Raw genomic sequence first — 15,944 nt, 5'->3', positions numbered from 1 at the left:
ATATATATATATATATATATATATATAGAGCAAAACTTATGTCAACTTAAGTGGATAACAAAAAATTATCCACCAAACTTTTTAGCTATTCATATTGCCTAGGGATCCTTACATGATATGAAAAAGTTTTTTATATTAATAAATGAGTGGCTAGGAAGTTTAGTGGACATCAACTTAAGAGAGAGAGAAATGTAGGAATACAAGCATAAGTTGTGTTTGGTAGTGAGGTGTCTCGTTCTCATCCACTTTCCAACCCATATGAATGTCCCTCATTTGAATGAGTAGATGTAAATGAGCCACCTCACTACCAAGCACAAAAACTGGTGCTTGGCTACACACACGCATAAACATATATGTATATATACATGTATGTATGTATATACATATATACATGTACATATATGCATATATACATATATGCATAGGTACACATATATAGATATACATATATACATGTACATATATACATATATATGTGTGTGTGTGTGTGTGTATAAAGTATGTCCGTTGCACATGGGCATAGTTGTTTGATGTTGAAAATTTTAAATGTGGACCGTAAAATGATGAAGTGAATTGATGAGAAACTCTCGATTCATGTGCTTAAGCTGGTTAAGATTTTACCAATATTCATTGGAACAAAACATACAGACCTTAGATTAAATCATATTTTATGGTAATTAAATATTCATGTGGCTCCTTAGAATCATATTTCCCATATATATATATATATATATATATATATATATAAATTATCGTGTTTATCAGCTGGGTTTGTTAAGTTGGATTGTTGAGTTCTTAAACCCGACCCGATCCGTTTTGACAATAAAATAAAACTTTTGCCCTAACCTTCGTGAATCTCTCTCCCTCTCTGTGCGGTTGTTCTCCGCGTCTCTTCGTGAATCTCCGTGAACTTCATCGCTCGACGCTCGCCTCGCCTTCGTGAACCTCATCGCTCGGCGCCTCCCCGACCTTTAGCCCTAACATTCAGCCCTAACCTCATCGCTCGCCTCCGTGAACCTCGTCGCTTGCCTCGCCTTCGTGAACCTCGTCGCTCGCTCACCTCTGTGAATCTCCATGAACCTCGCTCGCCTCTCCTTCGAACTCTAGCTGTCCAGCGGGATTTACTCGACCATGTATCTACTGCTCAGTTGTTTTTTTACTTTTTCTTTTAAGTTCATTTCTTCTCTTCATGATCTAAGGTGAAGCTATGCTAGATTGGGGTTGAATCCAACTCAGTCAGACTTTTTCTTTTTTAGTTCATTTCTTCTCTTCCAATTACAATTATCTCCTCTTATTTCTTTTTTTCCCCTTCCTTTGCTCTCTGTTCTCTAAAAAAACAAAATTATCTATGTTTGTCACTTTCATCAATACTTAACTTGATATTTATAAGTCTTTTCTGTAAGAATTTCTGTGAAGTTTTAGGATTTCCCCATATGTGTTAAAATACTGTGACTTGTTGTGAGACTTGTATAAGAAATTAGTTACAACTTACAAGTCTTAAAAAGTTTTTTCACTGCAATTAGTTTATAGCAAACTTGTAATTAATTTTAAGAAAATACTTGTGAGACTGTATAAGCAAATTTAATTGTAATTATAATTAATTTTGAGCAATTAGTTTTACTTGAGCAATTAGTTTTAACTGCAACTAATTTTTTACTGCAACTACTGTAGCTAATTATAAGTTTATAACTCGATCAATAATCTCTGAGTTTCATCGAATCACTGTTCACTACTCACTACGACTAATATTGATTAGTTTTACAACTTGGATCAGCAGATAGTTTACAATTGCTATTTTAAGTTGTCTTCCTCAGTTCCTTCATTCCTTGGAATCTTGATGTCATTTTGATCTCAAGTTTGCAACAAAATAAAATTGACTGATGTTAGGCATAAAATTTTATGACGTGATGAAATAAATAAAATAAATATACACTTGTGCAATTGTGTTTGCCATTTTATTTTCAAAATTGTGTTCACGGTTCAATATCTCTTAAATGTTGACAGGAGAATGTATTCTGAAAGCCAAGCATCTAATAAACCACCAAAACCAAGCGGTAAAGATTCTTGTTGGCATATGGTGAGCGGGTTGGTAATGATGGTTTAAAGGTTCGTTGCAAGTTTTGTGGGCAGTCTATGTGTGGAGGTATAAGCCGGTTCAAACAACATTTGGCTGGAATCAAAGGGAACTGTATGCCGTGTGAGAAGGTCACCGAAGATATGAAGAAAAAAGTTAATGAAATCATTGATAGTGCCAAGAAGAATAAGGGTGCAAAGGAGTTGAAAATGCAGGATTTACTCGATGGCGTTCGTATAGGGGAGGAAGAGGGATATGAATGGAGTGTGACCACATCTACTCAGAGTCAGAGAAGCTCATCATCATCCTCCTTCAAGACGAAAGGGCCAATGGACGATTTTGCGAGCCGCTTTCATGAGTTGGCCGAAGTAGTATTAAAAATAAAACAACAAGTGATGGACAACAAGTACAGCAAGAAGGCAAGAGTTGATGTGAACAGGTACATCGGGAGATGATTCTATGAAGCCGGCATCCCTTTTAATACCGCAAGTATTCCTTCTTTCATACAAATGGTGCATACAATTGGAAAGTTTGGAGCCTTCTTGGATGCTCCGACACCATATGAATTGAGGGAGACTATTCAAGGGAGAGTGTTGAAAAATTTAAGAAAAGTTGTGCACTTAACGGGTGCTCCATACTGACCGATGCTTGGAGTGATCGGAATTCAAATGGAGGAACAACATTTTTGGGTTCATGTGATGCATCGGACGACAAGCATAATGCGAATTATATATGCAACTATGTGGAGAAAGCAATTGAAGAGTTGTGGGTGCAGAATGTCGTGCAAATTATCACCGATGGAGCTTCAAATAACATGGCAACCGCAAAAAGCTAAGCAATTAAGAAGCTAGATATATTTTGGACAACTTGTGCGGCGCACACTATTAATTTGATGTTAGTCGATAACGCCAAAATAAGACCTATTCGGAGTGCAATTGCAATGGGAAGAACCGTGTCAGTGTACATCTATAGCCACAAGAGATATCTTCATGTGATGAGAGAATTTGCACGGGGAGACCTTGTAAGACCTGGGGTGACACGATTCGCTACGACATTCCTTGCTTTGGAGTCATTGAGAGGTAAAAAGAAAGTGTTCAAGCAAATGTTTGTCTCTAATGAATGGATGGAATGCGAACTTTCAACAAAAGAAGCGGGGAAAAAGGTACGGTACAATTTAAAAGTTAAAGTTTGTAACTAGTAACTAAACATATTCATTTGCATTCTATATTCTATAATTCTATTGTATTATTGATTATTATGTTGTTTGTTTGACTGTTTGTAGGTTGCCGAGATCATTCATAGCAACAATTTTTGGGACGATGTTGATCTTGTCCTTAAGAGTTTTTTCTCCTTTGGTGAAGGTTCTAAGGAGAGTAGGCAAAATCCCCTTAATGGGGTTTTGTGTATGGAGACTTGTTGGAGGCTAAGGAGGAGAATGAATAGGCCTTTCGGGATGAAGAGAAGAAATATCTTTTTACAGAGAAGAATATTGATAAAAGATTTGATGCCACTTAAAGAACCACTCCATAAAACGGGATATTATTTAAATCCTTATGTCTACTATCCAAATCTTATGAAGATTGAAAATGATGGAAGTTTCTTGAGTTGCCTTGTTGATTGTATGAACAAATTTTATCCAGATGATGGTGACATGCTTGGCAAGATTGGAGACCAACTCTCTGATTATCAGCACCAAAAAGGATCATCCGGGAGAGAACTTGCAAAGAGAGAAGCAAAAAAGCCTAATAATAGTTCAGATATTTTTTCATTTTTCATTCAAATTAATTTGGTGATTTAACTAATTCTTGTTTGAATGTTACAAGTTACGAGTTGTTTTCAACTATGACTTAACTAGTTATATGGTGGAAACTTTTTGGGACTGACGCTTCCGAATTGAGGATGATGGCAATGAGAATTTTGAGTTTAACAACTAGCTCCTCGGCATGTGAGAGGAATTAGAAAACCTTCGAGATAGTAATGGCTCTTTTTAAGTTTAAATCATATTGGATCACATTTGAGACTAATTTGTCCTCCTTCGTGATTCTACTTTGTAGATTCGTACAAAAAAGAGAAAATAACTAACGCATCGGAAATTACATGATTTGGTCTACGTCAAGTTCAATGCAATGTTGAAGAATAAGCATTCCAACAAGGATAGAGATCCTTTAATTGCTTTTGATGATGAAGAAAGGTCATCCGAGTGGTTGACGACTACAAAGAAGAGAGGAGGTCATCATGATGAGAGCGATGATGAAGTGTTTGCAGGGGAATCTCTTACTTGGAGGCAGTATGGAGATATCATTGGAGCTAATCCTAAAAAGAGAGAGTGGTAGAACAAAGCAATATAAAAGAAAAAAAAAGTTTGGGGAATCTTCATCAAAGGGAAAGGAGCCTTTGGAAGATGAGGAGGAGGACATGGAATCTTCGGAGTCCGATTCGGATGAGGGAATGGATAATATTCCAACGTTTAGCTCCGATGAAGATTAATTTAGTTATCTTTGCTTTTGCTTTCTTTTGGATTTGCTCTTTGAATGTTTACGAATTATGAACTATTTGTTGCTTTTGAAACTTGGTTAATTGTTGATTAGCTCATGTTATGTTTGTTTATGGATATTGATATAGCTCATAACTACTAAATATCAACTTAGTAAGTTAGTTTATGAATCTCATGATTACACAATAATTATGTAGATGCCTAGATGGTTCTTCATTCTTGATGTCATCTTATTATTTGCTTGTTTATTATTCCATTTTAACTAACATTATATTTTTTTCAAGGCTATGCAATCAAATGGTTTCATCGTGCTGTTAAGATGCAAGTTTCGTTTTTTACAATTGGTTAGTGATTTTAAACATGATTATTTATATTTTGGTATGTTTATATTTTATTAAACATGGTTAGATTATATTTTTTAGTTATTATATTATACATATACACCATCCAGTATAGCACTCCGATAAATACTACTTATCCCCGATATATTCCCGATTTTCGCTATCCTATAAGGATTTTAACTATCCGAGCACAAAAAGTTATGCTTAGTAGTGAGGGGGCATAATCCCCTCCACTCATTCAAATGGTTACATATCCCCATGCACTCCTCAACCCATGTGAATGTGACCCTTTATTTAAATGAGTGGAGAGTATTGTGCCACCTCACTACCAAGCATAAAATTTATGCTTGGTACCAAGCAAACCCATATTTCTCTCTCTCTCTCTCTCTCTCTCTCTCTCTCTCTCTCTCTATATATATATATATATATATATATATATATATATATATATATATAGAAAAATGAGCTAGTTTGGTTAACCAAGCACAAATTTTTGGTGCTGTATAGTAAAGTGTCTTATTCTCATCTATCAATTCCAATTTCTCACCACTCCCCAACACATGGTGAATGTGAGCCCCGATTTTCAATGAGTGGGAGGCGGAATATACTACCTTCCACTACAAGCCCACAAAATCTTATGTTGGTACCAAGCATACCCATTCTTTCTCATATATATTATATATTTTTTATATATATATTATATATATATATATTATATATATATATATAGAGAGAGAGCAGAGAATATGGCGTATGCTTGTACCAAAGCATAAAATTTTTGCTTGGTTGCTGAGGTGGCATATTATCCTCCACTCATTCCAAATGGGGGATACATTCACATGGGTTGAAGTGGTCCCCTCAATGAATGACGCTGGATTGGGAATGAGGCACATCTCACTACCAGCACAAAATTTGTGCTTTGGCTACCAACATACCATTTTTCCTCATATGTATATATATATATATATTATATATATATATATATATATTATAATATATTATATATATATAAATGGGATATTCCTTGTCATTTAGGAGGAGATTTTTTCCTCATGTTCGTCTATGTGGCACAATCCCACATCCTCAGTAAGTAGGCCACAATCTCCAGCAACTTCACTCTCTCTCCTAATTTTATGATGGTGCGGTATGTGTCACATAAGCGTTCAAGGACGGAAATCCCTTCCTATGACAAGATACTCACTAATCTCATATACTATAATATAAATATTTATAATATATAATATATATATATATATATATATATATAATATATATATATATATATATATATATATGAAAGAGAGAGAGAGAGAGAGAGATGAGAGCAATATGGCGTATGGTTTTCCGGTTACCAAACACAAAAAGTTATGCTTTGCGTAGTCGATGTGTCACATCCCCCTTCACTCATCTCAAAATATGGGATCCATTCACATGGGTAGTGAGTGGATGAGGATGTGACACATCCCACTCCAAGCACAAAATTTGTGCCTTGGTACATGCATTTACCATTTTTCTCATAAATATATTATATATATATATATATAATATTATATATATAATTATTACACACACACACACATAATATGCTATATATATGTAAAAATATGCGTAATATGTATGTATATGTATATATACATATACGTATGTATGTATGTATGTATATACACTTGCATGTACTATATGTATATTCCATGTGTGTAGATACATATATGTATACATATATATATGGCAATATGTGCGCGCGCGCATTATATATATAATCATATATATATATATTATATATATAATATATATATATATATATATATATGATATTATATATATATATATATATATACACACACACATATAGCCGTTTTCCCGTACCCTACATTTTACAATTTTGCCCTGCCGCATACCTATACCCGCATCCATAACGATACCCGTACCCAATGCAAACTTAGATGGCTACCAATTTCTTCAGATGCTTGAGCACTTTCACCACATAAGAGCCTGAAGATCAGCGTCCCTCTTAGCAAGGCAGTAGCCCAACCGTCAAGGATGGTGCATGAACTTTATACTGCTTCAGTGTCATAGGATGACAGCTTTTACAAGCAAGATGACATGTGTACAAAAGTCTCGATCAGTATGCAAACTTTTCGAGTTTCTGTCTGTGCCCTAAGTTTGATTCCCATCTATATGGCCTAGGACAAAGATAAAACCATAAGCTCTGTCTCTAACCTAGAACGGAGGGTTCTTTTTTCTTATACGAAACAGAAAGGTGTTAGTTTTCGAGCTACTTCCAGATGAACTGTAACTCAGTCCTCTTCCTCTTTGTTTTCCTCTTTTACAACTACAGTTCCAACTGTGACATCCATTATAAGTTTCAAAGTTAAATGCAACCTCTATGCGACCTCCAGCTCCTCTTTTAGATATACAATTTCAAATGTGACAGCCACTATACGTTTCAAAATTAAATTCAACCTTTATGCACCTCTTTATGCTCCTCATATTGCTTTCATCTTTTAATCTGGAGCACTTAACTAGCCACCTTACAGAGGCCAAGCAAAAAAGAACCAGCATGCATAAGTGCCTTCGACAACTTTAATCTTCATTTTTTTAAGTTCTCATCATTCTCTCTTTCTTTTATGTTCCTCTTTCTTCTGCAATGTCATCCTCTGACCTCTCAACTACTGTTCTCTACCCATTTTTTCATATCACTCCTTCTTTCATCTTGTTGACCTTATGTATGCCATCTCGAAAAAAGTTACTAAGTTAATATAGGAATGGAAGCACCAATACATTCTTGCGGAACACCCTGGCAAGCAAGTGAGAAGGTGTGCATATAGCACATCAGAGTTTGGTGAATATTAAGCAGATGCATTTATTCTCTTATGACTTACTATTGAAATATACTTTGCCTGTCATAGTCATAGATATATGTATTTATAAGATAGTTCGTGCATAATATTTATTAGTTAGCTACGCTTCTTTTTTGAGACAATGGACTCATGATTTATGGCAGACATGTTGTCACATACATCACTTACATAGTTGAGTTGCTTGATGGTATCTTGCACCCATGTCAGAGTAGTGTTCAAAGAAGCTGCTAGCATAGATAGGAGATGAGGATATGACTTGATTGCATCTTGAGTTATACCTTTAACCCATAAATGGAGCAAATTTGATGGCTCACTACACAAATGTCAGTTTTTCCTCTTTTTATGCAGCATTGGTGATGCTAAAGAAAAGTGCATATATTTATCAGAAATTTCTTTTCTGATTAAAGATGAATGGGTATCTACCTATGGTGATGGACTGATGGTATACACAAGAAGAGCAGGATATATCATCTTCAGTATTTTGTGATTCTTCCCTATAAGAAGCATGTAAATGGCGCATATATGATACAGTTCTAAGGTATTGTGTTCTGAAATTGAGGATGTCAAATATATGCATTCCATGTAAAGTCTACATAAGAAATTACAGTAGTATTGCAAAAGTACTTCAGAGTTTATCTGCAATCAAGAAGTTTCACTAAAAGAAAAATGAAATAGGGTCACCATAATCATCAAACCTAGCATATTAACAAAAGATAGATAATCTATAATCGTGTCATCCATTAGTTCACTCACCGGAAGGTAGAATGAATAATAAGCAGTCTTGTACTGGACAATACGTTGATAACTACATGTCAAATACAAGAAACTATCGTTAGCAACTGAAAAACATGTCAAATTTGAAGTAAAAAAAAGTCGGAATACAAGCAGTTAGAATTATTTTAAACCAATAAGTTTTGGCTGCCAAAAACTGTATGAGAAGTGATCATAAGCTGCGCTTGAAATTTTGTAAGATAAGAGCATGGTAAAATAATAGCACAAATTATGAAAAACTATTATAAATGCCTCACATACACAGGAAATTTATATTTTGACAGGTCTTGTTCTCCATCATGAGTTGTGATCAGATCAAGCATCTGCCCTGAAGCTGTCTGAAATTCTACCTGGCAAGACATACTATTTATTTGTCGCATGATGAGCTAAAGAATCAAAATTGAAACCATAACATCTATTTTAGATTTATTTACCTCATTGAACAAATCTAAGAGGTCAACATAGTAAGGCTTTTCCTTGAAATGTAGTTTTAGCATTCGTGGGATGTGGTTACGAAGTAAAACCCCGTCATTTATAGCAATAAGTCCAACCTAGTGAGCAATATGAGAAATTATCAGTTCTTTATAGTAAGATGAATACAATAAATATAATTACCTATTACAAGATTATTTGAGTCAGACTTAGTCCCTAACAAAACTATCTGAATTAAGCATAACATTTGAGGAAAAACTCATACCGGATTAATTCAATAAAAGGAAATTAAAAAGCACAAATATTTAGCCAAATTACCATAGCTTCTTCCCCAAAAGACAATAACAAGTAGATATCTCACATGGGTTTTATCTGGAAATATTTATGGTAGACTATGGTTCTCATGACTCAATGATTAAATGTTCGCATTGTCTGATGGAGGAACCATAGAAATCTTAACAGTTAAGCATGCTCTGACAGGAGGACTACAGTGATGGGTGATGACCCATGGAATGTATTTGCTCAGGGTGTTACGAAGATACGTATCTATAAAAGATTTTTGACAGCCACAATAAATGTCACATCCGGCATCCAAAAGCACATAGAATATGTACTCAGATTGGTATTGCACCTTAGAATGCATAAAGTAGAAAGTTAAAAATCCTTGAAATCTACAAGGTTAAAATTGTTCTGGAGTATGTGAAAATCTGGAAGTGAAAGTGAATAGGTACAATAATACACTAAGTGTGCAATTGGTTAAAGAGCCATATTAATACGAAGATTCTAGAATACAACCCCTCATAGTTAGGGGTATAACTCATATCGAAAATGAATTACAGTCTCTAATCTCCCCTTTGCATATAAAGCATTGATCCACATCTTCAACAGGATGTCAACTTAAAAGGTTGTGTTAATGCTAAAGAACTCAGTGCTATGGTTTCCTCCCTGTAGGGTTCCTCAACCAGCTCCATTGACAGGGCATCACAACATGGGAGTTAATTTAAATAGGAAGATAAGATGAGTACTTAGGTTTCCAAAGCAGACTTATTTTGACCCAGGTTTCTCGAGAGAGATTTATGATCTTAACAAACAATGCCTAATAAGATATTATGGTAAATAAAAATATTGTGGAAAACAAGTCATTTTGAAATCAGTTACTTGCATGCCCAAACAGGAGTTTGTCTATTCAGACTTCAGAGTTATGTCTTTGGATAACCCACGAATATGTTCAGAAATTAGTCCCCAAATCTGTTAAATGTTTTAAATTGGTCCTTCTAGTTAGCAGTTGGTGGAAAGATTTAGGGAACTAATTTCAAAATACTTAAAGATTGGGGGGACTAATTTCAAAATATCTAGATCTGGGGAACTAAATTCAAAATATGAAAGATTTGGGGGACTAATATTAGATAAAATCTCCAATTAAATAAAGAAAATTTGCTTCTATCAACCCAATCGAACAAGTTGATATTTTTGGTCTAAACTCTCGTAGAAAAAGAAAGAATATAAGAGGAGGAAGATAAACTAGAACATCAATCATTTTCTCAAACTATCACGGATAGAGAAAAGAATATATGAGGAAGATAATAAGTTCATTTACTTGCATTGAACTAATATACAAGACACTCAATCATTTTCTCAAATTATCACAGATAGAGAAGAGAATATAGGAGGAAGATAATAATATTGTTTACTTCCTCAATATTGGGATTTTGTGGCAGGATGTTGACAAGGAACGGAAAAGCGCCGAAAAAACTTCAGATGAGCATTACTCGGTGAATAGTGCTCCGGTGAACAATGACAAACGGTTGTGAACATTAACTTTTTCTTTTTTAAAACACAAGATCAACTAAGTAAAAATAAATTAGGGATAGAAGATAGGTGGTTAGACCGGTTTCACACACAGACATCTAATCTGAAAGATGACTTCACGTCTTGAGGAATCACTCCAAAATATCACGTAAATAAAATTTTATTCATCATAAACCCTCGGCCGCCTTACAAGAATCCCTTCACTTTTTTATAGAGTTTGAAACCTTTATCTAAACAAAATAACTCCAAAATCAACTCAACCTACTATGTAAAACAAATTAAACAAACTTAAACCTATCCTAACAGAAATAAAATCCAATACCTAATTCTAGTATATGTAAAACAAATTAAACAAACTTAAACCTATCCTAACAGAAATAAAATCCAATACCTAATTCTAGTATATCTAAAATCCAACGTAATTTTAAAATCCTAACAAGTTTATCCCTACACTCTGAATCAAATTGATCTTCGAATTTGTCCGGCATCAGTTCTCCCCTTGTTGACGGGGAACTGAATAACCAATCCTATTTATCATCATTTCCGTTCTGCATCATCCAGTATCAGAGTTGAAGGATCCACCTTCTCTCCAAAAATGAAGAAAAAACGATCAACTTCATGATCTCAAATTATCATCTGATTCAAAGCCTGAGCAAGATCAAAGTGCCTTCATGATGACACCGTAGAAGCCTATGATCTCTTCTTAGTGTTCTCGATGAGGACGTCGGATTTAAAGAGGAAGATTTGATTTAGGACATCTAGAAGATTAGATTACCTAGGATTTTTAGGATATGATTTTTAGATATTTGAATAGAATTAGATCAGTTATTTGATTAGATTTATTTTTTTTATTGGTTTTGATTAAATTTATTATTTAGAATTTGGATTTATTTATTGCTACAAAAAAGATTTTAATATTTTATTTTAGAGATAGTGAATTGATATGAATAAAAGTTGTAAGTTTTGAGTGACGTTTTGGAGTGAATCCGCATCCTTTCTTATTCCTCACATAATCATAATTCTATTCATCAATCAATGTTCTTTCCTTATGGAGGATACAAACTATTTATAGAATAAACTTCACATTAAAGATAACATCAAATCACCTAAACCTTATCTAATAAAACTGAAAATATTATCCTAACCAAATATCTAAAAGAAACATCTAAAAAGATAAACTCTCAAGCTGCAAATCCCTATCAACTAAAATAAAATCTTCTAAATAAAATCCAAACTAAATTACCAAATAAAATCAACTCAATCTTTACATGCTCTGCATCAAATCTCCCCTTGTAGGTCGAGTTTTATAAAGAGAGTATAAAAATTCTTCAATTAGTGGGTAATATTTTTGTATGCACTGCGGGATCTTTAAAATTATCTGCATAACTCGATAACGTGGAGGTGGCGCAAGATTTGGAATGACAAACTCTATTAGCGAATTACCATAGATTGGAAGTATCTCGAACTGCACTTTAACTTAGAACTCGGGCTTTAGGTTTGATTCAAGCTCGGCCTTTGGATCAACCTTGTACTCAGTCTTTGGTTCAAGCTCGAGTTGAAGTTTGTGCTCTGAATTTATCTTCTGATTTTCTTCTTTTCTGGATCTTGTTCAGATTCGAGCACTGGATTAGGTTCATGATCTGATTTTGATTCCAAATCTAGTTCAGGTTCCACTATCGGTTTTGGTGTCGACTCCGATTTTAAATCTAGATTTGACTTGGCTTCATATTGTAGATCCCCATCTAATTGGGTCAACGATACTTTTGTCTCGAGCTTTGAAGAAAAATAGTAACATTTTTCTAGTTCTAGTTGGATAACTAGAATTACTCCTTTCAAGCAGAACTTTATCGGTGCCCATGAACGTATATGGCTGATGACTAGAATGATTGTGACTAAAACAACTAAATCTTGAGCTTCTCCTTCTAGCCTAAATTTAGCTTACATATACATCTGCCAATCCAAAAAATCATAAATAGAAAATAAATCTTCTAAGTCTTGCATCCAGAGCTCAAAATCATATTTCTCTTCATATCCATCAAACCCATAAAAGTAAGATACATTGCCAAATTTCAAGAGCTCAAAATCATATTTCTCTTCATATCCATCAAACCCATAAAAGTAAGATACATTGCCAAATTTCAAATGATTAAATTCAAGTTGTTGTGATGAAGTGGATGTTTATCCATGATTATCGTGGACCACTAAACTTCCCCGATACCAAATGATGTGAAATGGAGGTGAAGATGCACAACACCGTGTGAGCAGTAACGCTTGAATAGTGTCAATGAACAGTATTTTTAAAATAAATTCGGAATTAAAAATAAATAAATAGACTAAACCGGGTTCACTCACGACATCTAACCTTTGAAAATAATATAAAAGGTCGGCTTCACACAAGGTCCTAATCAAAAAAACATGGCTTTACACATAGAATCACTCGAAAGTATCACTCAAAAGTCATAATTTTTATTCATATCAATTCTCCATCTCAAAAATGACACATTACAATCCTTTTTAGCAAAAAATAAATCAAAATTCTAATTGATAGATCCAATCAAATCCAATAAAATGACAAGATAGTAAATCCAACCAAATAACTAATCCAATCCTATCCAAATATTTAAAGATCATATCCTAAAAATCCTAACTACTCTAATCTTCCAAATGTCATACATCAGATGTTCTCTCCAGTAAACACAATTCTCAATAGTCATTACAGGTATATCTAAATTCTTTCGCTTAATCCACTCTTCATTTTTAATTTTTAAAAGATCAGTAGGCTGGTGAGTCATTACTAAAACATGATTCATGCATGAAAACACCAAAAATTAGGTAATAAGCTAACCTACTATTGTTGTAACGCCATACAATCAAAAGATAATTATTTCTAAGGCTTTTTCCCCTAGAAAACACCTTTAAAATAGGGCCATCATATAGAAGAAACCACATCTGAATGTCAATCAATATATAAACTGCATTTAAAGTAGGTTTGTGTTGCAATCAACCGCCTTTCAAACATGAATGTGAATGTCAACGAAGGGAAATATTTAAAGTAGGTTTGTGTTGCAATCAACCGCCTTTCAAACATGAATGTGAATGTCAACGAAGGGAAATAAGGCCAACTATAAATCCACTTGATTGGTTCATCATGGAGTTTCTCCAAAATTTGAGGCTTTTTTATGATTAAGTGGTCATTCATACATCTTCATCTAAGGCAATAAAAAATTGGCCTTTGCAATTTAATAATAAATGACTATTTTAGCAAATCAATCACTAAAATTTTTCATCTTTTGCAATAGTCAAGAAAACCTTTTATGATAATAGTGTTAATATGATTCACCACGTCTGTTACAAGAATGGATGCATGGGTTACTGCATCAAGATATTCGTAAGTGATTACATTGCTTGAGTTTACTGTAGAAGCTTAACTACTACCACCGCAAAAATCATATATTGCTCCCAATAAAGTGCACAGGCACAAGAAACTTCTCAAACGGCCTCCAACAGAATGATTGACTATACTTGAATGCTATTGTAAATGGAAGTTTTCATTCTTAAAAGATGGCCATTTGTATTTGTTGTTTTACCCAGAATAGCACAAGGACCTAAAGTTGATGATTTCGCATACTGGTTAGCCTGTAGGAACCAGTGATCATTATTCCTTATGCTACTATTTCTTTTAACTTCATTTTTGAGATAGTCTAGGGAGAAATAAACAAGTTGGCCTTTATGAGGCATGGGCAGGAGTAAGCATCCTGTGTGCTCTAGCAGACATTGGCTGCTAGTCAGCTGCGTGTGTTGTCTCTCTGTGTGTGTTATTCAGGACATTACTCCTTTTCTCATTTTAGAACAAATCTTTAGATAAAAGATTGTCTAATACAATAGTGATATGCACCAACATAGTGTTATGTCTTCGTAAAACAATATAGGCCATGTGAAAAGGATGGATGTGAAACATCAATCTATAATAATGAAAAACCGATCTGAGTTTTAGCTTATTAGTGGAACTTCAAATTAAATGCCCCGAGCAATAGCATCAAACGTTGAAAGAATTCTGTTAAAAATATAAAAGGTTAACTAGCCAACCTTAGGAAGTCTGAACCAACAAGGCTGGCCTCTCCTTGTGTGGGAATTATCCATGATATCATCGACTACGAGAAAGTATGCTTGCAACTGCATATATCATCAATGAAAGAATCTCAAAGTGGGAAGCAAACCATGAAATGCAACTATTATAATTTAATTGCTTAGAGGAAGATGCTTATAACTAAGAACGTGAAAGGTGATTGTTTACCCATTCAATGCACCAACCAAGGACACTTGAAAGAAAGAATTCATCGTCAGTGAGTTGGCTTCCTTCTTTCAACAATTGGTAGCTATCAATGACAGAGATACCACGGTTTAGCTTTCCTGCAAACATATTATCTCCATGTCAAAATGGTTCATGAATAAGCACTGGGGCTTAATTTAATAACTATAAAAAATCAAAAATTGTGAACCCTCGCACATGATGTGTCCAGCATTAAGAAATGCAGGCTGGGTACGTTACTCAATTTGATAGCATATGATCAACTTATAAGCAGATAGCTGCTCACCTCCAGGTACATTATAGTCCAGCATCTGCCACAAAAGCAACCATGACAACAAAAGATTATTGGGTCATCCAAATATGAGAGGTTAATGAGTTATATAGCAATTACAAAATGTCAAACGATCTTATAAAAAACACATAATGATGAAAAATATCATATACAGTTCACAGCGTTTCAATCCAAGTATAACTGACTTGATTGAATAAATACTTTCCAAGAGATTCTACTTATTGGATAGAACGGTCATGACCACTTCCGACATTATTAGAGCATATCTAACTGTTACAGGAAGAAGGCGAAATTCCACCGCTTTAAAAGCCCATGAAATTTTCTTTAAGTCGTAACCGAAAATTGACATTTGAGTTATTCGATTTTCAAAGACCAAAAGCAACGCAAGCATTCACGACGATACGCGAGCAAGATCCAAGAGATCCGACGATTTTTAGAGTACTGCTGCTCACCCGATCGATCCATTGGCGGGAGTCGTCGGTGTAATCCAAGGCGGGATCCTCGAGGATCTCCGATTTGAGGCGGGCGTATATCTCGACGAACCTCGACTTGGTATCGACC

At 34.5% G+C, this 15,944-nt stretch overlaps 1 protein-coding gene across 1 annotated transcript in view; it reads right to left on the bottom strand.

Moving 5' to 3' along the window:
• Positions 1–15,944, bottom strand: part of LOC109830730 (farnesyl pyrophosphate synthase 1-like) — a gene marked incomplete at its 5' end in the record, with an annotated part of 24,866 nt that extends 8,922 nt beyond the window's left edge. Inside the window, 7 exon segments of the mRNA XM_020398098.1 lie at positions 8,524–8,575; positions 8,803–8,891; positions 8,976–9,092; positions 14,869–14,955; positions 15,077–15,192; positions 15,378–15,402; positions 15,836–15,944. Of these exon segments, the coding sequence (XP_020253687.1) occupies positions 8,524–8,575; positions 8,803–8,891; positions 8,976–9,092; positions 14,869–14,955; positions 15,077–15,192; positions 15,378–15,402; positions 15,836–15,944 (595 nt within the window).

The sequence above is a fragment of the Asparagus officinalis genome, chromosome 2, assembly GCF_001876935.1.
Source record: "Asparagus officinalis chromosome 2, Aspof.V1, whole genome shotgun sequence".
Lineage (NCBI taxonomy): Eukaryota > Viridiplantae > Streptophyta > Magnoliopsida > Asparagales > Asparagaceae > Asparagus > Asparagus officinalis.
The sequence above is the reverse complement of the archived record's forward strand: the minus strand, read 5'-3'. Positions and strand labels throughout refer to the sequence as shown.